General features: G+C 35.4%; 2 protein-coding genes across 3 annotated transcripts in view; one reads left to right on the top strand and one right to left on the bottom strand.

Annotated features, from left to right (window-relative positions):
* Positions 1–1,422, top strand: part of TPR (translocated promoter region, nuclear basket protein) — a 67,857-nt gene extending 66,435 nt beyond the window's left edge. For both annotated transcript variants that reach the window (XM_074222243.1, XM_074222242.1), the window contains exons 50-51: positions 653–751; positions 1,221–1,422. In XM_074222243.1, the coding sequence (XP_074078344.1) occupies positions 653–751; positions 1,221–1,276 (155 nt within the window). In that variant the 3' untranslated portion in view covers positions 1,277–1,422. The remainder of the gene's footprint in view (positions 1–652; positions 752–1,220) is intronic.
* Positions 454–23,517, bottom strand: PRG4 (proteoglycan 4). The gene is given in 15 exon segments (XM_074222244.1): positions 454–1,564; positions 2,350–2,475; positions 2,794–2,988; positions 3,485–3,641; positions 4,422–4,558; positions 5,609–5,686; positions 7,938–9,482; positions 9,714–10,373; positions 10,542–10,914; positions 10,916–11,070; positions 13,584–13,712; positions 14,488–14,640; positions 17,350–17,469; positions 20,350–20,472; positions 23,374–23,517. Coding segments are annotated over 15 exon segments (4,119 nt in total). The 5' UTR covers positions 23,444–23,517; the 3' UTR covers positions 454–1,466.
* Between the last annotated feature and the right edge of the window lie 1,297 nt (positions 23,518–24,814).

Here is a 24,814-nt window from a genome sequence, read left to right as displayed (position 1 = left end):
AGCTCCTATTTCTATATCTGTAAAATAATAATCCTTGCATTTTGTTTTAAGGGTAAATGAAGTGTGTGTGTGTGTGTGTGTGTGTGTGTGTGTGTGTGTGTGTGTGTGTGTACACACACAGTATTGAAGTGTAAGTTCTATAAATTATTCTAAAGCCTGAAAGTTATTTCTTAATTTTAAGACAGGATATATTATATTCTAAATGTTTATTGAATTAAGAAAACTAAATGCTTTTCCCTTCATAAAACATTCACTTTAAAAAAGGAAACTAGTCATTTAAGATTAAGATTTTAAACAAAGAACAAATGAAGTATAAAATATATAGTGGTTTTTTGATAAAAAAAAAATAGTGGGTTTTGGTAATAATAATTTTTTAGAATAGGTAAAATGGTTAATTCTTGAAGTTTTTTATATTATGAAATTAAAATGTCATTCATTTGACCAGAGAACATTTAAAAGTCAAAGAAAAAAAGTAAGCTTTTTGTTCAATTCTGAGGTTTTTATTTCTGTTTTTAAATATTCAAAAATATTACATGATTAAATAGTTTTTTAAAAACATTGTCTTAAGGGACATCTGTTTGCAGTTTTATCAGTTTGCACACTTAGCTTTTGCTTCAGTGACAAATTCAGTTAAGCTAACTTCTCTTCTCAGACACTAGCAGTTGTCAACCTAAGCCTTTCAGACGAGTTAGGCTTCAGCCTCAGACTTTGAGAACGGGAGTCAGGGGTCGTCAGTTTAATCGACAAAGAGGTAAGATTCTCTCATTATTGATTGGGGGGAGAAATAGTTCATAGGAATCAGAACAAGTGTCCTAAAACTGAGCAAATTAACATCATCTACCAAATAGGTATACTGTAGGAACTAATTTGGGGGAAAGAATTTTTTTTGTATCGTGTTGTATTTAACTAATGAAGTATTATTTAATCATGTTCTTTCCTCACATCTAAAATAAAATTTGAAAAATTAAAATGTTGTATCTCATCTTTAGCCTTTGCTTCCCTCTTGTTTCTTTATATATAAGAAAAGATTTTTTTTGGTGATTCCGTCTAGCTAATACAAATAGGAAAAATTATATATTGAATCTTGGTGTCATAAACACAAAATTGGAACTAGTTTGCATTCTAGTGTATCATAAAAATAATGTAAAACTGGATGCCCTTGTTAATAGGTTTTTTTTTAAAGGAACATTTATATTTGCTTTTTTTTTCTCCTCCTACAGGTGTATCCCATGCAATAGGAGGCAGAGGAGGACTAAACAGAGGAAATATTAATTAAAAGCTTTGTAAACTATTGTAGTTGTGAATAAAATGTCAAATCTGCTGTTTTAGTGTAATGATTACTGAGGTTAAAAGTGCTTTGTTCTTAAATTAGTATGCACACATTTCAACAACTTTATTAATAAAATCGTTTCCATGTCAAAATATTATTTTCTTTAATTTTTTCATATCTTCTTTAGAAATCAGACTTATGGACATTTATACCAGGTGTTGGATAATGCCTGTCCAGAACGGGTGGTGATTAAGTTTGCTGTTCTGCTAGGTACATCAATGTTGTAATATCGATCTAGATTAAAAGAAAAAAAATTAATAAAATAGAAATAATTTGCATTTATTATTTTTCTGAAGCGCCCCCTTTCCCCATTTTGAGCATTCCAGTTTTCTGGTAAATAAGACATATGACAGTTGGAAATAATGAACTTTTTTGCTACATTTCAGATATGATATTACTAATAATTTCTATGTAAGCATTTTTCAAAAGTATTGGAGTCATAGACAGTCATCTGGTCCAACCCTGAGATGAGAAATTGAGGCCCAGGTTAGTTAACTACCTTTTCCATCATCTTTTCAGATAGTAAGTGAGCGAGCTGGGTTTTGAACCCAAATTCTCTTATTAACCAGCAAATGAAATCCTTTTTTAAATTCTTTCATAAAGCATGTAAATATATTCATATACACACACACACACACACACACACACACACACACACCCAAAAAGTATCCTCTCCTCTCTAATCTGTCAAATAATGAAAAATTAGAGGAAGATTCTTTGGCTAATTAAGTAAATTTTAGTAAACTTAAATCAGTATACTCTGTATCATGAAGTTTGCAGTAAAACTTCACAGATATCAAGTTGTAGCTATAAAATGCTAAGTCAGATTACTCTTACTTAACTATCCCTAACTCTAAACTCAGTAATCATAGGTTATAATTTTTTTGCCTAAATTGAATTTAAATGCTCAGAAGATAGATATCTCTCTCTAGTCATCAGATTGTATTTGTCTGTCTTTGAATTATTCATAGTTGAACAGTCAGCTCTTGTAGCTATTAAGATTTATTTTAATCACTTACCTTTAGAAAAGGCATAGTAATCATAACCATCTGGTTTTCTAATATTAGGCAGTGCTATAGCTGAGGTAACCATGTTTGGAAGACCTCTCCAAACTGTATTCACTTTAGCTTCATTATGAAGGAAACCTGTGTGCAACACATTTTTTTTATATTACAAAAGATTTTTGAATAAGTAGACCATAAGTTTAAGTTAGCCACCAGTCAACTTGAGCAAATGAACTCCCTTTCCCAGGCAGAGAATTGAGATAGGGACAATATGGTGCTGACATATGGGGAATTTCTAGAAATACTACACACCGTTGATTCATTAAATATGTAAACATTAGTGGCAGCATCATTTTGAATTCCCAGACCCTCCCAATTCAGACTGCTTAGGGTGTCTTATATGAAGCCATTTAAATTTTCATTCCTAACACAACATATATAAGAAAATGTGTGGTTTACCTTTTTGATAAGTGACTCTGACTGGTGAATAGCTTATTCTAATGCTATGTGTTTGAGAGGGAATGATAGCCCGCTCAAAACGACGTCTCCTGACTTGAGTGGGTTCTCCATAAACTGAATAGTTTATAGTAGGTCTTCTTCCAGAGCACTTTCTAGTTGGTTCTTGTTGGTAAGTATACTGTTGAACAGTGCCACCTAATGTGAAAATAGATTATATTATTAAAAGTTGTTCATTTAGGAAAAGGTAAGGTAGCTTTCAAAATATAAACTGGTTTATTATTCGTGTTTCTTAATGTTTTAAGAAACCTTCCCTGCCCAGAATGATTCCAAGAGACATTAATAATTAAAATAATTAGTAAAAAGGAACTTTTAATTCAAACCAATTTAATCCCTTTGTTTTATGAATCAGGAAAATTGAAGCCTAAAAATGTTATATTAACTTTGCAAAGATCAGGCAGCAAATTAATGGTATATCTAGTGAGCACTGGAGCCCAATCCTTTGACTCCCAGTTCAGTTACTGCCCCCCCATCTACAAGGCAGCTATAGCTAAAAGATACCTTTGATAACAGTAAACCTAGTAATAAGGATGGATATTTCCCTGGCAACCAAAGCTTCAGCTATCAAATATGTTGACTTTTGTATCTTAAAAGCATCATAATTAAATCCGCAGATAATTTAAACACTACATACCTCTCTTGAAAAAATACACCGATTCTGGCCTGTTTTTGTATTTTGCTATTGATAGAGCTGCCACTATTTTCCCATTTAGACCTCCAAATCCTTTAACAATTGATTTAGGATAACCTGGATCTTTTACATCATTGGTGAACCGCCAGTATTGAGAATCCTAATAGGTGAAACAAAGTATTAGATCTTGGAGGGTGCTGAGGGCAGGGAAGTTTAATAAATACTTCCTAAATTAGATACCTAAGGTAAAACCTTTAACTTGGAAAGTATTTTTTTGTAAATTACCTGCAGAGTAATTTAATTTAGGATCACAGAACCACAGACCTAAGGAAGGACCTAAGAGAGGTCAACCAGTTCAAGTCCTCATTTTACAGATAAAGAAATTGGGTCAAACAGGTAAAATAAGGAGACAGATAATGAAGTCAAAATCCAATGCCCTTAGCAACTGGAAGAGTAAATAGAAGTGATTGCGGAGTACAGAGCACAAATTCAGTAGGTCTTACAAAGCCCAGTATGGGCCCAGAGAATATGTATGTCATTTGAAGAGCAGCCTCGTTGGTTTATAAGGAGGCTCATTACCATCAAATTTACAGCTATTCTTACTTTTTGTTTTGGAGTTTTCAGTTTTGGCTATAGAAATTCAGAACATGTGCCAAGGTGTAAAGGATTTTTGGTTATCATTGGTGGAAAAATAACCCACACTTGTAGATTCATAACTATGGACCTACTAAGAAATTAAATTGAATTTTATGTCTACAGATACAGATAAATTTTTAGGATTTATTGTTCCTCCCATTAAATATCCATTAACAAGAACATGAGAATAGGATTACTCTGATATTTAACATCAGCCTATCTTTTTTGAACCTTCATGAACTATAATTTATCAATGAACAGAATTACTGCTACCATATTTCCTTTGATAAGTTATTTTCCTCACCTTAAAGAAGAAAGTTTTTCCTTCACAGTTACATCTAGTAAAGACAGTATCAATGGGGGAAGGGATGCCCCAAACCTCAGTAATTCTTCGGGCTGGTGATGGTGGAGTGAATGGATTTAACAACCAGAAATAATGACCTAAAGACAAGAGGAAACACTCAATTTTATCCCAAAGACCAATTTATAATTACAGCTTCTTCAGGCACACATCCTTTTGCATGAAAACATTTTGGGAAAAAATAGAATTCATATATGAATAAACTATTAGCACTATTGGGAATTCTTGTCTGATGTGAAAATCTTTTTAACATTTTTCAAAATGATACTGGCACGGCTTTAAAAAAATAAATTTGAATTGATAGTTTTGATTTCCAGATTAAATATTCAGATGCTTACAAAGTTAACATGACTGGTCTCCATTAAGGTCCATCTCCTATACCTCTAATGATAGAAAGTATTGCCAACAGGAGGTCCAGCCCTAGCAGGTTTCCCAAATTGGCAAGGCTTTGAGTATCATCCTGATAAAAGTCTTCATCAGTTGTCCAAAAACCAGCTAGCTATTTTCAGAGAGATCTAAACTCAGAAGTTGGACACAAGATTTTAGTCACAGCAGTTCAGTAAGATTTTCTAGTGAGATGTGGTAGGGTTGCAGCCTGTGTGGGAGAGGGTACCCAGATCTGAGGTGCAAATATATGGAATAAGGATTATGATCAAACTGAAATGGATATTACAATCATCTAGCTGTAACCTTAAAACAACTCATCCACTTCCTGCTTTTTTGTTAAACCTATATCTATGCATTGAGTTTTAGTGACATCTCAAAAACAAGGTATCTTTGCATAAGAAAAGCAAGGGATTAGAAATTTTGAAGTCATTTCAATCAGCATGTAATGAAACCGGCACAACCTCATGAGTGGAGAAGAAATATACTCCCTACCAAGTATTTGAATGCATCTCTTGAATGCATTCATTTCACTTCAGACTACAGGTTGACAACCACATTTTTCATATAGCATTTTTTACAAAGATAATAATCTGAAAATCCTGGTGTCTGAAAGCATGTTTTTTCCAACAAGTGGATCCAACACCCCACCCCCACTGCCAAGACATTTCACAATTGTGATATTCTCATAGATGCCACAAAGTGAAAAGATAATTAAGATAATTTTTTTTTTATGTTCAGCTCACCTCGAAATGCAACCATTGTCCCATTGCGCAAAGTAGTCAATCCATCTACTGGCTTCCCATTGCATAAATTAGTCTCATCTGAAATAATATAAAGGATACATTGGTGGGAGAATGGGGTGAAGATGGGAACAACAATTAATCCTAATTTCTGCTTTTAGATAACAATTCAAACCAGGAGGGATGGGATTGGATTTCAAAGGTGATAAAATGGTAATATATTTTATAATCCTATCCTGTTTAGAAAGTATTCCACTAGTTAAACTTAACAGACCAGGTGTGTTTAAAGCTCTTTTTTCATGCAATCTAAATAAAGTCAGGTTTTGGACCTGATGGTTACTCCCTAGTTATAGGACCTTGAACCAGTTACCACTAGGATTCAGTTTTCTCCATTGGAATAAGCATGCTGGATCTCTATAATTATAGTTTCTATATAATTATAACTTCTGAATTCAAATCTAAAATTTTTTGATTCTTTAAGGATACTTTAACCCAAATGTGGAAAAGATTTATTTTTTGTTGTTCTGTTCTGCAGATGGACAATAAATCAGACCCAGAATTGAAAAGGAATAAAAATGACAGTCTTTGGCATTTGGGAAATTTTGCACTGCTTCAAATGACTCTTTGAGATTTTCCCTGAAATAAAAGCAAAACAAGACAACCAAACAAAACATTTTAGAACCTAATAGGTTTCTGAGGAGTCATGAAATTCCATTATCTCCAAAGAACCATAATTAAAGGTTATTCAAAGGCAATAGAGGAGTATGTAGAATATGTTAGTAGACTAAACACATTACCAGTGAAATAGTAAAATGGAATAAAAGTATCAAAAAAAATTATGACTACAAAAAGGAGTCTCTTGTAACAAGTAAAGGAAAATGAATGAAGCATCAATTAGACTTTTTTGAGGTAGCATGACATAGAAACTGGACAGGAAGAAGTCTGACTAAGACTGGCTATGTGACCCTGGGCAACTCATTGAATCTCTAAGCAACTCGAGCTATGAGTTGCCAAAAAATAAAAAATAAAAAAGACCAACCTTAATAGGTAGAAGAAATTTCCTCATTCCGATGTACCAAAACAGTCCTTATCCTATTGTGTACCAGAAAATGGTAAATGCTGGTGTTAAAAATTCAAGTAAGAAAAATAATCTGTCCTCAAGGATCTTGCATTTTAATGAAAGAAGCACATATGGGGAGAGGTGATGATGAATGTTGTTTTGGAAAGAAAAGTCTAGAGAATGATATTTAGAATAATATGACAATTGATTCAAATGTCCTTGGCAGAAATGGCAGGATTAATTGATATTTTTCTTCTCAGCACTCAAATAAGAAAGCAGCTAAGGGGAGGGGGTCAAGGGGAGGTACGGAGAGTACAGAAAAGAAAAAGACTATGTTCAGTAATTGCCATGTAATATCTAGAGAACTCTATAGGAATGCTCCCAGCATGCTGATTGGGCTTCTTGTGAAGCAACCAGGGTAAGAAGTCATGGGTGAGTTTCAAGATCTACCCTATTGGAGGAAGTAATGTTATCAACCAGTTCACAGATCTACTAAAGTATTAAGTATTGATGAAGTTTTCATTTCATCTTTTATGATAGGGTTGAAGATTTTTAAAAATAGATTATTGAAAGGATGAAATGTTTAAAGGAGAATTGCAGACTAAAATTCAACCAATTTTTGGACAGTGTAAGAAATGGAGGTCTCTTAAAGACTTTATTCATGAGTTTTTTTGGCTCACTGGATGGTCATTGTACCATTCAGTGCCTTGGTTTCAAGGCACTGCTCACCTATAGAAATTCAAATGTGAACAGCTTTAAAATACCAGAAACATCTCAGGAGTAACTGGTAGAAAAGCAGGGTTCTTCAATTCAAGACAACTGAAACTAATATCCTTATGCCTGTGTAACAGACTTTTAGAAGTATCCTTTTGGAGTTATGCCTTTTTTTGTTTGCTGTTTGCTTTACCATTTTTAAGTTGGACAATATATATTGAACTCACAGTGGATTTGGTAATAATTAACTCTCAAATGTTTCATATGAAAAAACAAAGTACCAAAATATCACTATCAATTTCCTATTTCTTTTAAAGAATAATCTAAAAGCTCACCATCTTCCAATTACAAGTGATGATCTCTAGAAGTAGCCTAGATAACAAGATTAAACCAATTCCAGATGTCCTACTTTATTATCTTGCCTTTATGACTAGTCTGATAGAATATACATTTTCCTAATATTAAAAACTATTTCAGATAACATAATTCAATAGACATATGACATTACAATAGACATTACACTCAGAAAATAAAAGAATATCAGACTGTTAAAATTACCTTGAAGCATTGGGATGTTACTAATTCCTTGACTAGGTCTTCCCACATAGATACTAGAACCTGGGATACCTATTGGAATAAACACCGGAGGCCTAGGATACAGGTGAGGCCTCTCTTGCTCAAAAATACTTAAATCTTCATTCTTTGGAGTGTCTTCTGTTACAGTAAGAGTGGTTGTTACTTCTGAGTTTGGCTTTTTGTTGGATTCAGGAGTAGTTTGAAGAGTAGTTTCACTAAATGGAGTAGAGCTCAGTTCCGTTTCTTTTACTATCTCTACAGTAGTTGTCTTTTCACTTGTAGTTGCGATTTTAGGTGTAGTTACTGGTTCCTTGGGTGCAGATGTAGTCTTCTTGTTTGTCACTTTAGGGTCAGGCGTTGGAACCAAAGGAGTAGTTTTGTCTTTTGTTACAACAGTTGTTTCCTTAGTTTCTGTAGTTGTCTCTTTTGTTGTAGTAGTCTTCATTGGTTTAGATGTCACTTTGGGGGTAGTAGTTGTTTTAGGCTTAGGGGTCACTTTAGGGGCAGTAGTAGTCACTTTAGGAGTTGGCTTTTTAGGTGTAGGAGTTGTCACTTTAAGAGGCATTTTAACATCTGATAAAGGAGTTGTATCTTCAGCTTTGGTAGTTGTTTCTTTTGCAGTAGTAGTTGTCACTTTGGTGGTGGTAGTTGTTGCTTTAGCTGTAGTAGTCACTTTAGTTGTCACTTTTGGTGAAGTGGCTGTTCTTGTCACTTTAGTGGTTGTACTTGTCAACTTAGGTGGAACAGTTGTCATTTTGGGAGTCATGGGTGTAGTTTTTTCAGTTTTAGCAATTAGAGTCACTTCTGGTGTAGTAGGAGCAGTTGTGACTTTTGGGAAGGATGCAAGGTCTTCAGGTGTAGGTTTAGGGTCTTTGGATGTGGGTTTAGGGTCTTTAGGTGTGAGTTTAGGGTCTTTGGGTGTGGATTTAGAGTCTTCAGGTTTAGGTTTAGGGTCTTTGGGTGTGGGTTTAGGGTCCTCAGGTTTAGGTTTAGGGTCCTCAGGTTTAGGTTTAGGGTCCTCAGGTGTCGGTTTAGAGCCCTCAGGTTTAGGTTTAGGGTCCTCGGGTGTGGGTTTAGAGTCCTCAGGTGTCGGTTTAGAGCCCTCAGGTTTAGGTTTAGGGTCCTCGGGTGTGGGTTTAGGGTCTTCAGGCTTAGGTTTAGGGTCCTCGGGTGTGGGTTTAGAGTCCTTAGGTTTAGGGTCCTCGGGTGTGGGTTTAGGGTCCTTGGGTGTGGGTTTAGGGTCCTCAGGTGTGGGTTTAGGGTCCTCAGGTTTAGGTTTAGGGTCCTTGGGTGTGGGTTTAGGGTCCTCAGGTTTAGGTTTAGGGTCCTTGGGTGTGGGTTTAGGGTCCTCAGGTTTAGATTTAGGGTCCTTGGGTGTGGGTTTAGGGTCCTCAGGTTTATGTTTAGGGTCCTCAGGTGTGGGTTTAGAGTCCTCAGGTTTAGGTTTAGGGTCATCGGGTGTGGGTTTAGGGTCCTCAGGTTTAGGTTTAGGGTCCTCGGGTGTGGGTTTAGGGTCCTCAGGTTTAGATTTAGGGTCCTCGGGTGTGGGTTTAGGGTCCTCAGGTTTATGTTTAGGGTCCTCAGGTGTGGGTTTAGAGTCCTCAGGTTTAGCTTTAGGGTCATCGGGTGTGGGTTTAGGGTCCTCAGGTTTAGGTTTAGGGTCCTTGGGTGTGGGTTTAGGGTCCTCAGGTTTAGATTTAGGGTCCTCAGGTGTGGGTTTAGGGTCCTCAGGTTTAGGTTTAGGGTTCTCAGGTTTAGGTTTAGGGTCCTCGGGTTTAGGTTTAGGGTCCTCAGGTTTAGATTTAGGGTCCTCAGGTGTGGGTTTAGGGTCCTCCGGTTTAGGTTTAGGGTCCTTGGGTGTGGGTTTAGGGTCCTCAGGTTTAGATTTAGGGTCCTCAGGTGTGGGTTTAGGGTCCTCAGGTTTAGGTTTAGGGTTCTCAGGTTTAGGTTTAGGGTCCTCGGGTTTAGGTTTAGGGTCCTCAGGTTTAGATTTAGGGTCCTCAGGTGTGGGTTTAGGGTCCTCCGGTTTAGGTTTAGGGTCCTCAGGTTTAGGTTTAGTGTCCTCGGGTGTGGGTTTAGGGTCCTCAGGTTTAGGTTTAGGGTCTTCGGGTGTGGGTTTAGTGTCCTCGGGTGTGGGTTTAGGGTCCTCAGGTTTAGGTTTAGGGTCCTCGGGTGTGGGTTTAGGGTCCTCAGGTTTAGGTTTAGGGTCCTCGGGTGTGGGTTTAGGGTCCTCAGGTTTAGGTTTAGGGTCCTCGGGTGTGGGTTTAGGGTCCTCAGGTTTAGGTTTAGGGTCCTTGGGTGTGGGTTTAGGGTCCTCAGGTTTAGGTTTAGGGTCCTCGGGTGTGGGTTTAGGGTCCTCAGGTTTAGGTTTAGGGTCCTTGGGTGTGGGTTTAGGATCTTCAGGTGTGGGTTTAGGGTCCTCAGGTGTAGGGTTAGGGTCTTTGGGTGTGGATTTGGGATCCTTGGGTGTAGGTTTAGAATCTTTGGGAGTAGGCTTAGGGTTCTCAGGTATTGGTTTAGGGTCTTTGGGGGCGAGTTTAGGGTCCTCAGGTTTAGGTTTAGGGTCCTCAGGTGTGGATTTAGGGTTTTTAGGTGTGGGTTTGGGATCTTTGGGTGTGGGTTTAGGGTCCTCAGGTGTAGGCTTGGGGTCTTTGGGTGTGGGTTTAGGGTCCTCAGGTGTAGACTCAGGGTCCTTGGGTGTGGGTTTAGGATCTTTAGGTGTAGGCTTAGGGTCTTTAGCAGCTGTCATTGATTCTGTAGTTTGTATTTCTTTTTCTGAAGTAGTTGTCTCCTTAGCTGTAGTTGAGGTCTGTTTATCTGTAGTAGTCACCTCTTTTGTTACAACTGATGTCTCTTTAGAAGCTGTTGATGCCTCCTTTTCAGTTGTTGTCTCTTTAGATGTGACCTTGTTACTCTCCTTAGAAGTCACCACTGGCGGTGCTACTGTTGTCGGTTTGGGGTGTTGTGGTGACTATATTGGGCCGGGAAGTGGGAACATCAGGAGCAGCAGTGGGCTTGAAAGGTTCATTGTCCACTCCACTTCCTGGGTCATCCACAACTGGAGGTGCAGGAGTAGGCTTGTCTTTGGGGGTTCTCTTCTTCTTTGAATCTTTAGCTATAAAAAAAGATGTACATTTCAGTTATTCTTTGAATGGTCTTTCCATTGCTTTTACCTACAGGACCTTGCCTCTCTCACTTACTGGGTCACTTACTCTGATCAAATCACATAACTTTTTTGGGGTTTCAGTTTCCATATAGGTAAAATGATGATGTTAACTACCTGTACTCCCTGGCTCAAATGTTATCACCTATATCAATAGAAGAATATGGAGAGTAAAAAAAGCATTATGGAAAATATAACATTCTTGTTATACACCAAGAGAATTTCTAGGGAAATGGGCATATCCACCCCTTCTAATACTGTTACTCTCTTTACCCAAGTGTTCTTCTCTTCATTTTTCATCTCATCTGTTCTCTCAATCTTCAGCATCAGTTCCCTTATCTATTTTCTCAAGAAACACTATTGTCTCATCCCCAGTTCTTTCTTCCAGTACACATATGCCTATGAGCTATTATCTTTTCTCTACCCACTCTATTCTTACACATAATGAGGTCAATGTGGGTTTCTAAAGTTAATAAAAAGTAAATACCCCATCAGTTTTCTCCAGATTTTATAACTTCAGATAATGTAGGGAATAACCTTGAGGTAAATATGGAATAGATGTGAGACCTCTTTGATCAAGATAGGGCTCAGTGAGAAGGGAGACCAAGGAGTCCAGGAGCTCCAGACAAGAGAAAAATCACATGAACAAAGTCAATGACTGGGAAGAGGGATATTTATACATACTTATACATATACATATACATATGTCATATATGTATGACATATACATGTGTGTGTATGAGAATCAGAAAAAAGAGTAAGGAGAGTGAATAGAATGAGAAATGGCAGGTGAGGTTTGGGGGGCTGGAAGAAAGGCAAAAGCACAATAGCCAGTAAGAATAATTCTCCCTTCCCTTGTCCTTCCTTGTCCCTACCCTTGGTGCCCAATTAGTCACTAACTGGTGACTAGTAATTAGTCATTTATATTATCAATTCTATTTCCACAACTGTATTGCAATCATATCCTTTTTTTTTTCACTCACATCCCTAGTTCCGGTTCTTATCACTTCTTTCCTAGACTCTTGATCACCACTCTCCTCAGTGCCAATTTCTCCTCTTTATGCTGCCAAAAAATAAGATTCTTTTGCAAGCAAAATCTAACTGTGCCACTCCTCCTCACAAAAAAAATCTTCCTTCTCACCTTGAGGACAAAGTACAAAATTTTCAACTTGGTATTTAAACTTCTTAAAAAACTGATTCCAGTCTGCCTTTTATTTTATATTATTCCCCTTCATATATCCTATGTTCCATCCAATTTGTTGTTAATGGAATGCAGCATTCTTTCTCCAGCCTCCATGACTTTGCATAGGTTGAGTCCATTCCCCCCTCACTTCTGTCTCTTAGAATCCCTTCCCAAATTTCTGAAAGGCTCAGTACCATCTCCTAAAGTATCCTTTCCTGAACCTGCTCTATCTAGTTATCTGTGCTCTCCTCTCTTCCTTTACACAAGAGCACACACACACACACACACACACACACTCCTAGGTCCCAATTAGTGCAAATAATGAATCTCCTTAAGTGGTTGCATTATTCGAATTCAAACTGCAGATTTTTATATTTCCTATAGTCTGTAGCCATTACCATATTTACAGAATTATAATTTTGAATAGTACAGATTTGAATGCAAACAACCATTTCAGGGCATTCATTATTCATACTAATTAGGCCCTAGCTTTGTGTGTGTGTGTGTGTGTGTGTGTGTGTGTGTGTGTGTGTCTGTCTGTCTGTGTATGTTTCACATAATATGGACAATTCATATATATGGACAATTCATATATATGAATATGTGATATGCACACCATCCGGAAAGATTTAGTGAAGTTTCATATTTTAATAGTTAAAAATATGTATATCTGTACATGTGTCTAGGTGTGTGTATATTATATAAGTGCCTCAAGGACAAGGTCTGGTTTTTTTAATGTACAATATGTGCATAATGTACACTATATAATATACAATATCTTGTATATATTAAACATTAAGAACTGGGTTGAACTGGATTGAAAAATTCATTGTTTTTGTCAGTTTTCTATAAGAAGTTAGTCATTAGTTTTCTATAAGATCTTCATCTTGAGGGCGGCTAGGTGGCTCAGTGGATAGAGCACCAGCCCTGGAGTCAGGAGGACCTGAGTTCAAAGCTGGCCTCAGACATTTAATAATTACCTAACTGTGTGGCCTTGAGCAAGCCACTTAACCCCATTGCCTTGCAAAAATAAAAAACTAAAAAAAAATAGACCTTCATCTTGTCCTGTTTTCTAATTTGATTCAATCATACTATATTTAGAGTCCAAGAAAACTAGAAATCTTCATTCTGTATCTTCTGAAACACTATTTCATGACTATTATCCCTTCCCCAATTCTAAAAAAATAAATCAACAAATCCTACTACCTCCACCCAATATTTTCAAGGTATAAAATCTTAATTTAGCATTGATATAGCATTTGAGCTGTATCAATGCTCAAACCTTTGGGTTTCTTCTTGGGTGCTGTATTATCAGCTGAATTTTTAGAAGACTTGGTTTTCCGAACACTTGAAGAAGAAGAAGAAGAAGAAGAGGAAGAGGATGATTCCTGATTTTCAGAAATAGAATGTTCTGTAATCAAATAAAGAAGTGGATTGTGTGAACTGTTACTTTTTCACAATAGTCCAACCAGTTCAAATAAAACAACGGAGTTGGACTTTTTCTTGATCAGAGAATATCTATTTCCTGTATTGATTTGAGTAAAGGACATCATCAAGTATATTCCCTTTCATATGACAGGATGCATTTCAAAGTCATGAAAAAGGAGCATCAGACTGATATTGCTTGGACCAATTTCTCTCCCACATCCCATCCTTTCCAGTATTCTTCAAAAGTACAACATTCTTAGAAACAAGACTTGGGGCATGCCTGCTTGTAGCTTTTAAGATCATGTTGATTTATACCTCTTTTCAATCTTCAGTTGGAAAACCAAAAAAGAGATCAAAGATTATGTTTCTGCCTTACCTGCACTTCTGTTTTAAACAATTCATTTTAAATAGAGGTAGGCAGCTAGGTGGCTCAATGAGTACTAGACTTGAATTTAAATCCTACTTCAGACACTGGAGAGCTGTGTGACCTTAGGTAAGTCATGTTGCTGCTATTTGTCCCCATTTCCTCTTCTGTAAAATGCCTTATAAGATTTTTCATGAGGATTAAATGATACATTTGTAAGATGCCTTGCAAACTTTAAATGCTATTTTTTTCATATAATTTAACCAGTCTTTTATGTGTCAGAATGTTCCTAACTTTTCACAGTGCCATGATAAAGAGATAGCACCAGTCCACCATCTGCATATGTCACATATTCACTTAGAAAAACTATTTTTCATAGCCATCATCTTCCTACCTTCTGTTATTTCCTCTGATTCCACCACTTTTTTAGGGGTCCTCTTCTTAGGAGTTTTTGGGGAACGTTTAGTTGTTGTTTTGATGGTTTGAGGAGCTTCTGGAGATGGCCGTGGAGTCCTTGGAGGTGGAGGTCGTGTTGTTGGATTATGTACTGAGGTTAAAAAAGATCAGTCAGTCAGTGCCAATCTCACAACCCATATAACTGTCAAAACTAAGTAATTGCTGTAAATCTAGCTTTACATGAGTTCCTTTTCATTTTGAATACATCTCTCACCTTCAATTAAAAATATATGTAAGCAAATGATTCTAAAAATAAATCCATGTGAATTCCTGAGCATCTAATCTGCAGATATTTAGTAATTGTGTTGCTTCTGAAAGGTGGTTGCTCTAAATCAGGAAATGGAAAGAGCCATGAATTTGGCTGTCTTGGGACCTGAATTTGAATTCCAGCTCTAATATATAGCTGCTACCTGTGTGACCCTAGATGAGTCAATTTATTGAGTCTCAGTTTACTCACATGGAGAATTAGAGGACTAGTTTAGAAGGAATCCAAGAACCCCTCCAAATTTGGATCTATGATAACTAAATTGGTAACAACACTGGTCTGAGTGTACATGTTTTCATTATGTCATTACCTAGCTGTAGAAGTTGAGACAAACTGTTTAACCTCTATGGGTCTTGGTTCTGTCACCTCCTCAAGGATTGGACTGGATTACCTTCTAAGACCTTTCCATTTCTGAGTTAATCATGCCTCATAAATATGAGATGACTTGTAACATTGCTTCCAACACTAAATCCTATGATCTCATGAACATTACTCTTTTGCCCCTCACTCACAATAAAAGAGTGGTCAATTTACAAGCTGCATAGAAAAGATACATGACAATTTTTTTTTTTTTTTGCTTTTTCACCCAGGAAGAAACTGGACTATGACTAGAAGTGAAAAAGAAAAGAAAAACTGGGATTCTGTAACAATAAGAGTCTGCATTATCAAACACCTTTGATTCCATCAATAAATACCCATCCAAAGCTAAACTGTAACAGTCTCTGCAAGAGACCACTTCAGAAATGCCAGCAATAATAGTTGTTAGAACACTGCCAAAAGGCCATCTGGTAAGGGAAATATTTAAGAGAAATCAGTATCTGCTTATAATTTCTTTCTTTTTTAAAGAACTGTAACTATAACCACCTTTCAAAATTACTTTATTAGCATGATAAGTGGATCCAAATATTATGCTACAGGGTTCTTCTCTTAGTGACTGAAAAAAAATACAATGCTAGCTATAGGTCAAATACTTCTAAGATGAACTAATGATGGTCCAAATTCTGTGGTTGTAGAACATTTCCATTGTAACTAATATTACTTGAAATGAGGCTCAAATCTCTGGGCCCTATAGAAATGTTGGTTTTAATGGTATTTGAAGACAAGGAATTTCATGAATAATCTTTAATCTTTTTCTTTACTTCCTCTTGAAAAGATCCTTCCTGGAAGCATCTTTAACAATTCAGGAATCAGTCTCTATTATCAAATATACTTTCTCAAGTTGATGTAAACCCCACTCTGGCATCCCCCACTCCTCCACATACATATCTTTTTTTTTGGTTAGTATATTGCATACTTCTGTGAGACCCACAGGCCAGGCCACTCAGGATATGAACCTTTTATCTTTCTGCATTGTATTCTACTTTGAATAAAGGTGATAAGCAAAATATTTAATATGACATGGCAGATAGAGGGCTGGTTTTGGAGACAGAAAGGTCTGGGTTCAAGTTTGCTTCTCACATCACATACATGATAGCTGGACAGTCATCAAAATATCACTAAACCTCTCGGGGTCTTCAGGCAACCTGCTAATATGTTTTTAAATATAAGTTGCCCATCTTCCTCAATGGACAGTTTCCCATATTTATAGTTTTCTATTGGTTTAGATGAAAAATGTATGTTTTGAGACATTTTTCCTTGCAGTGTTTTATTTCTCCCCACCCTCTCATCACCACCTCCAATATTTCTTCTCCCTCTCCTCATTTGAATGTCCAACAGTCAAAAAATATGCCAGTTCTCTGAGTGAGTTGGTCTTACCCTCTGATCTTCTGATAGCCCCATGATTTCTGACCTAAAGTGTTTAATTAGGAGGGTGTTGTCTCCATCATTTTTGGGATATGTTCCAATTAAAGCACTGAGCAGCTAATGTCTCTGGTGAACTCTGCTGCCTTAGCAATTTCCCTATCTTTCTCCTCTCCTCCAAAGAACACCCTTATCAAGTGTTTCAGCAATATTTAAAGAAAAAAACAAGGAAAAATCTCCAAAGAAACACCCTTATCAGGTGTTTCAGTAATGTTTAAGAAAAAATGATAAGATTATACAAATGTTTTTTAATTCATTTCCCAAAATGAAAGGATTTTCATGAAAGGTGTTTTGCAAGTAATTCTTGGCAAGAGACATAATCAGGGATTTAAGGGTTTTGTTATTGTTATTCTTTCCATTCTAAATAAAACCCCTAGCGGGTTAGAGGTAGGGAATAGACTTGTTATTTCATTAATATAGAAAACTATTATATATATATGTATATATACACACTATCATTAGGATATTATTTATATAATATACTGGCGAAGTAGTATACCAATAGCATACTAATAGTATAATACAGAAGATGATGTTTCTCTTATAAAAAGAAAATTCCCACTGAATAACAGATTTTGACCAAATTATGGCCTTGAAATGATCAGTTTTAAATACTGGCTGCTTTAACTATGGTAATTGATCAATGATCATAAGCAGGCTAAAAATTCAGTATACAATGAGATATCAAATAAATGTTGGAGGAAGCTTTTGACTCAAATGGTGATAGACACTTACTCTCTTCACAAAAGTCTTCATAATCTGGACAGCACTTGTCATACTTCTTACAGGCGGAGTCACAGTCACATTCTCTCCCTCTGGCAAATGACTCAAAACAACGGCCTTTACAGGAAAGCTCTATCCAGAGCAAAATGTTAAAAAAAATTATATGTGTGTGTGTAGATGGTTAGATAGATATGAAATTCTGATCATGTTGTGTCTCACATGGGACATTCTACGTCTTTGTAGACAGAGTAAATTTAGATATTTTTTCTTTAGAACTTTGGAAGCATTTTCCCATAGAAGCAATGTCTGAATGGTGATTAAGTTCCCAGTTTAGCCCACAAAAACCTATATAATTTATGGTAGAAGGAACCATTTTGTTTAACAGAACAAGTAATGGCTCATCTGCTCATTTACCATCTGGGTTCCCTTAGGCAATTATTTCTGTCTTGACCAGAAACCCTGAGGGTCTTCCCTTCCCAGTTGATTTTTTTCTTCCTTTCTTCCTTTTCTCCTTCCCTCCTTCCTTCCTTCCTTCCTTCTTTATCTATCTTTCTTTTTTCTTTCTTTCTCTTTCATCCTTTCTTTCTTTTCTTCTTTCCTCTCTTTCTTCCTTCCTTTCTTTCTCTTTCCTTTTTCTTTCTTTCTCTTTCATCCTTCCTTTTTCTTTCTTTCTTTCTTTCTTTAATTCCTTCCTTCCTTCTTTATCTTTCTTTTTTCTTTCTTTTTTATCCTTTCTTTCTTTTCTTCCTTTCTTTCTCTTTCATCCTTCCTTCCTTTCTTTTATTTCTTTCTCTCTCTTTCTTTCTTTCTCTCTTTCTTTCTTTCTTTCTTTCTTTCTTTCTTTCTTTCTTTCTTTCCTTCCTTCCTTTTCTTTTTTTGGTAGCTAAACTAGGTCATCTTTTGCTTCATTTCTTACCAGCCTTTAAATCATTGCATAGTTGTTGTTTTGGACAAACTGAGACTTAAGAAAGACCTTAGCTTAAAAAGGCCAAAGTTTTTCCACTGTATCTGGGGTCATCTCTAGTCATTCTGACCTATGTCACAACTGGACTCAGATGACCTTGGAGGAGAGAATGAAGTTGATGGTTGGTTTTGCCTAGCCCCACATCACTGAAATATAATTCTCTTGCAAGTCAAAACATCACCTTCCTGATGTTGTTGGATCTCTTCCAGAAGGAAGGACAAACAACAACCTCAGGCAAGTCACTTTAATATGACTCAGTTTCCTCATCTATGAAATGAAAGGATTGAACTGGATGACTTCTGAGGTACCTTTCAATTTTAAATCTAAAATCCTATGAATCCATAAGATACCATAGTACTTGAAATCATAAGCATTTCCATAGTTCAGAGACATCATGGCTGAAATAGATAATTGGGGGCTATCCTGAGAACATAACCACTACTAAGAGCATTGTTTTTATGGAAAGGTCTGCCTAAGTGATTCAAGAAGCACCAGAAACATATCTCCTTTATCTCTTCTGCCTACTCTCTTAATGGTTATAGTGAGAATCACATAAAGTACATTGGAAAAATGAACATTTCCCACTCGCTGGAGACTCTAAGGAAATCTATTTCCATTTATTGTGACTTAGACCAGTTGTTTGCATGTATGTGGACATTTTCAGATGTTTTGTAAATCGGGAATGCATGTATTGTAGGAAAGAGATTTCAGATATGTGGCTGCAGGGCCATATGTGATCCACCAAACTCCCAAATGCAGCCTGCATCAGATTAAAATGTATTTGTAATATTTAACAAAACAAAAATAGAATAAAACACAGATAATATAACATTTTAAAATTTAAAGCATTTTAAGTCAATGTATGGCCTGCAGAAATCCTTATATATAGATTAGTGAGTGAATCATTTCTGTTTGAATTTTACACCACTATTATAGGATACTATCTATGTGAAAATTTCCTTCCTCAGTACCTTCTCCACATAATGGTCCTACCATTTCTATGAGTTTATTGTCTACTAGAAGTCAAATTCCATTACAATAAATTCTACGGATTTGTCTCTTACTATCAAATATTACTTTCTAGAAGTGGTTTTAGTTTAGACTTGGAGATCTCATGTTATATAGGAAGGACTTCTGAAGTAATACTATTCATGTTAATAGGATTTATTATGTATCATCGAGAATGAATAAGGCATCTGTCAATAAATTTGAATAATTCTGATTTGATTACATGGTATGGGCTAGTCACATGGTTTAAAATAGTTCTTGCTACTTTAAATCATCTCTGTTTAAAGATTGAATTAATTAAAAAACAGTATACTTGTTGAGCTACTTTGCAATTTGGCCTTTATATCTAAATTCAAAACTGAGTATTACATTAGCAAGCTACAGTAGTGATTTTCCCTATATTGAATATGAAATTGATTTTGTGTTAAGATTTAAAATGAGTTAAAGATTAAAAAAATGATTTAAAATTAATTTTGAATTGGAATAATATCACTCGCTGTTGGCTTCCAACCTGATTATGCTCAATCAGATCTCATTGTTACCTTGGGTACCATCTTATTTATAGTTTATTGCTATTTAGGAATCTGATAGCTAATATTAAACATTTGAATAATGTGCACTTTACATGAATGTCTTAGAGCACAAATGATTAGGCTCCAATATGACGTAATGAAAACATTCTAAATTCTCAAAAATAATTATCAATTGGAACTTTTCCATATGTAATAAAGAAAAGTATGATTACAGACACTCTGATATCTACATGCAGAAGAGAACTTTAGGGGAGGAGTGGGGGAGTGTGGCTTCATAGGATATATAAGAGTCAGTTGTTTTTGTTTCATCTGGGTAACTAAACCAAAGACTTTGGCGTTATTTTCAGCTACAACAATGCAACATTTATGCAAGGGGAGGAAAAGACATACAGCAATGAAATGAAACATAGAAGCTCATTCAAAAGTAACAAGGGGACTGAGGCCATAGGAAGGGATCTTGAGAAACAGTACTCCTTTCCAGAGGGTATGTTGGACTTAAGAACTTACCCACAGTGCAGACTTTCTTGTAATCAGGACAGCACTCCATGTAGTATTGACAGTTATAATCACAGTTGCAGGCGGCATCTCTAGTATACCCTTCCCCACATCTCCCTGCACAGCTTGATAAATCTAAAATTACACAATACTAATGTAAATATGACCAAACCAGCTGTTTTGATACCAAGGGAAACATCGAATGCCAAAAAAAAATGGGGGGAGGCATAGAACATAGGAGAATGGGCAGATTTTGCTATATGTTCTTTGGAATAAAAGAAGAAAATATACTGTAGAAAAAGTTTATGGTCGCTATTCCATTGTCTGACAATGATATCACTTTCTCCTTCCAAGAATTCTAATATATGGAGGAAGATGGTTTATATTTTTAGGAATGAGAAAATATATTCATTATGCATTTAAATAATTTTGCATAATAAGAAGGGGTTCTATGTCATAGTCATTATCAGAATTGAAAAAGGCCATTTTTTTTTTTGGTTCTCGTGTAAATATTCCAACAGACCCTCCCTTAACAATTCTTTCTACAGGGGGACTTGGAAGAGGGAATCATATACTTTTTAAGGTTCTGGGAAATTAATTGCCCACACTCAGAGGTCTAGTGAGGGAGAAATAGCCAAATTCCAATGAGTACATCTACACATGAGAGTAAAGGTTAACATAGAATTACACATGGCAACAAAACCACAACATACAAGCACAATTGTCTTCCAATGATCAAGCAGCAAACGGGAGAAAAACCTTTCAATAATCTTGAGACATGGCCATGATTATGCAATAGTCACTTTAAATCTAAAACTTCTATGATTTTGTTAGAATGAAAAATTATCCTTGACTGAAATATGCTGAAAAAGACTCAAGGTCGTGAACCCAGAGCATCAGAGACAAAACCCACAAAGATCACATTGAAGATTAGAATGCGTTTTAGCTCCTTAGGAAACCATGTTATTTGCACATGCAAATATATGCTTATATGTACATATATATAAAGAGGAGTGAAAAACACTTGAAAAGAAGGCATGAGAGCAGCAGACTGGACAAAATCAATCAGATGATTCCTACAAACTTGTGAGTCGTAGATCTTTGAAACATGAAAAATGAGCTCTGTAGGTAAGTTACAATTCTCAAACAGAAGATATCCCATTTTTCCATGTTATCATTGATTAATCACATTAGATTGTTTGTTTTTTAGTTTAATCATTGTGAAGTAAAGCATGGTGAAGAAAATAAGCACTTACTGCGTTGGAGATATATATGTGAAAATTAGTATTAAGTTGTTGCTATATTAAAATTGAGAAATTCTTCATTTTATTTTCATGGCACAGAAAGGTTCACCTACACTGAGTTGCTCAGCTTTACATTTTTAGTGTTCAGTATTTCATGTCCGCTTTCATCAATCTAAGAACATCATGGAGACAATATCTAGCACAAATAGTCTGCATTTCCATTTGAACAATCAGGAATCAGCTATATATATGACTATTTACTTAATATTTCAGCATTAAGAATTTAATTTTGCAACATCACTTACAATCACAATTTTTTTCCTAAAATTATTTGCCTGGGCGGGGGGGAATGCCCCACAACTGGTAACTTTAAAAATTAAATAAAAGCAAATTCCATTATTGAGTCTTTTTTATTACTGGAGACCCACTTTATTTATGCATTAAGATATGTGCTCTATACACTGAATGGTGTGTAATATTTATCCAGATCAGAGTAAATATGGCAGAGAAGACAAAGTTCTGGGCTTAGAGTCAGAGATTTGAAGTTTGAGGGTTTCAATCACCTAATCTTTCAATGTCCCAGGCAGTTCTCTAGAACTATAAATTACAGATGGATGAAGAAAGGTGTGGAATCTGAGGTTTAGAGCTCTCCATCAAAAAGCATGCAGATACAGATTCAGCCCAGTGATTCTTAGGACATTGGATTTGGAGTCTGATAACCTGGGTTCAAAACTTAGTTCTATAATTTACTATCCTGGGTAAATCATTTAACCTCATTGAGTTTCAATTTCTTCATATATAAAATGAAGAGGTTGGGCTTGATTACCTTTAAGATTTCTTCCAGTTCTAGTCTGTGATATAATTTTTAAAAAAAAACATGTCATCTCATTAGAATAATAATATAAACTTATAACACTTTTCCCACACTAAGACTAGATCCATCTGACTGCAAAACAATGAATCCATTTAGTTAGAAGATTAGTCAAACTCTTTTATCATTACATTGACCAAAAATAGTCAACTTAATTTAAATTAAATATTTAATCAAATATTTCAGTGACATTTCTTGTGGCAAACACTTCTTCCAGATAGATTTGTTTTTTAACCCATAGGGTAGGGGGGAAAAAAAGTTAATTTTAATTTAATGTTTAAATAACTTTATCTCATATATATTTTTTTGGTGGGGGTGTTACAGGGCTGTGATTTCATAGTGTAGTGAATTTCTGGCATGGAAATCCATTTCATTTATACAGGTTGCTATCTCTAACCTAAAATATTAGGGAATTGCTGGAGCATGCAAAGGTTATTGGCCTATGATCTTACAGCTATTCTGTCACAAATAGGACTTAAATATAGTTATTATTGATTCTAAAGCCTATCACCTATTTAATGGGCCACACTACCTCTTACCATACATATACATATACATATATATATATATATATACATATATGTATATATATATACTGATAAATCACTTGAAATGTTTTCTGGAGGGGACGAAAACCATGATAAAAATATTCACTTCACATAACATTTAGAGGAAATGGGAAAACCATCTCCTTTTTTCCTCTTCCCTCTCATAAACATAAGCTTGCATATTTTCTTCATGGTTCTAAAGTTTTATAGTGTGCTAAAACTAAAAAAAAATGACCAATTTTTAATATGGTAAATTTTGCTTTAACAATATTGATAACAGAAAATTATGCAATAGTTCTCAAGAGGAAGCCCCCCTATAATTGATTAATCTCAAGAAGGAAACACCATTTCAGAATTCTGTTGGTTAAGGTACCTTGAGAAGAAACTTGTATCAAGAAAAGACAAAACACCAACAGGTGAACGGGAAGCATTTTCCACTCCATGGCTGTTTTCAGGTATTGAATATTCTCTGAAAAGCAATATTAGAGTATTAAATACCTAACTTGAAGAACTACATTCAGTTACTTCTGAGGTAAAGAACAATCATTTTAAAAAGCCATTTCAGTATGAAACTATAAGACTTACAATATGTCATCAGGACATTTAAAAATAATTATATTTTTTGGAGATTACCATGTCTAACTTTACAGTACAATAATATAAATTATTCTATTGCTATTAAGTTAAATAGAATAAAAATAATGTTAGTTTCAAGCTGTTATCACTAAAGCTATTATATCAAAATAATCACTTCAAATTTGCTACTATTTCCCCCTAACTCTAAATTGCATTTTTTAATTTAACCTGGCCTTAATCATTTCCAAATAACTTAATGATTAAAAATATTTCATTATTCTACTAGAGGGATTCCAGACTTAAATTTCAAAATATTATCAATAATTATTAAGTATTATCACTGAATAAAAATGAGCAAGTAGTTTTATGAAAATGTAGTGCAATACAGAGGATACTTCCATCCCAATTTTTTAAAAACTCTAATATTTTTTTAAATCCTTCAGGAGGTGAACACCATAAAAGTGATTCCCTAGAAAACTACTATACTTCTGAATTGCTAAAAAAAAAAGTATTCAAAAACCTTTAAAAAAAATCTCCTTTCTGAGCTCAAAGATCAGAACTCAACATGAAAGCAAAATGACTTCTTTACTTACCGGCAAGGGATATGCGTGTATCTCTGATGTCCTGGATGCTTTATATATTGGTGCAAACATATTGGGATGAACCAATTAGTCAAAGGTTAGACCAAAGCAACAGTGACAACCTATGAAAACAAACTTTCCACATTTATTGGAAGGGAGCCCAGATGACTAGACTTGGGCAACATCTGGAAAACACTTCCATTAAGAAAAATGACTACTACAAAATATATTTAGATTTATTGGACAAAACACATTTGTAATTCCTGAGTGAAGTGAACAAATTGTTCTTAGCTGGTAAATGGTTCTGGCAACTTATGAGGAGTGTGTCAAAGAAGTAATATCCAAATGGGCAAAGAGCAGAGCATCATTTTCTTTCCTTCCAACTGATCCTGGCTAACAGTAGCTTTGAAACTTGTGAGGTTAATGAATTCCAGTATAAATAGATCTTCCTGGATTATCAATCAATTAATCAATCAGCAAAAAAATATGTATAAGCATACATCATTTGCTAAGCACTGACAAATGTATTATAAATATATTTGACGTAAATGCATATGAATAAAGATAAAATAGTCCATAATTCCAAGGAATTTCATTTCAAGATTTTTCTTCTTAAATATTACAGTAAGCACATAGTCAAAAGTCACTAAAATTTAA

This window comes from Macrotis lagotis, chromosome 2 (genome assembly GCF_037893015.1).
Source record: "Macrotis lagotis isolate mMagLag1 chromosome 2, bilby.v1.9.chrom.fasta, whole genome shotgun sequence".
In the NCBI taxonomy this organism is placed as follows: domain Eukaryota; kingdom Metazoa; phylum Chordata; class Mammalia; order Peramelemorphia; family Peramelidae; genus Macrotis; species Macrotis lagotis.
Note: the sequence above shows the minus strand (reverse complement) of the source record. Positions and strands in the feature narration are given on the sequence as shown.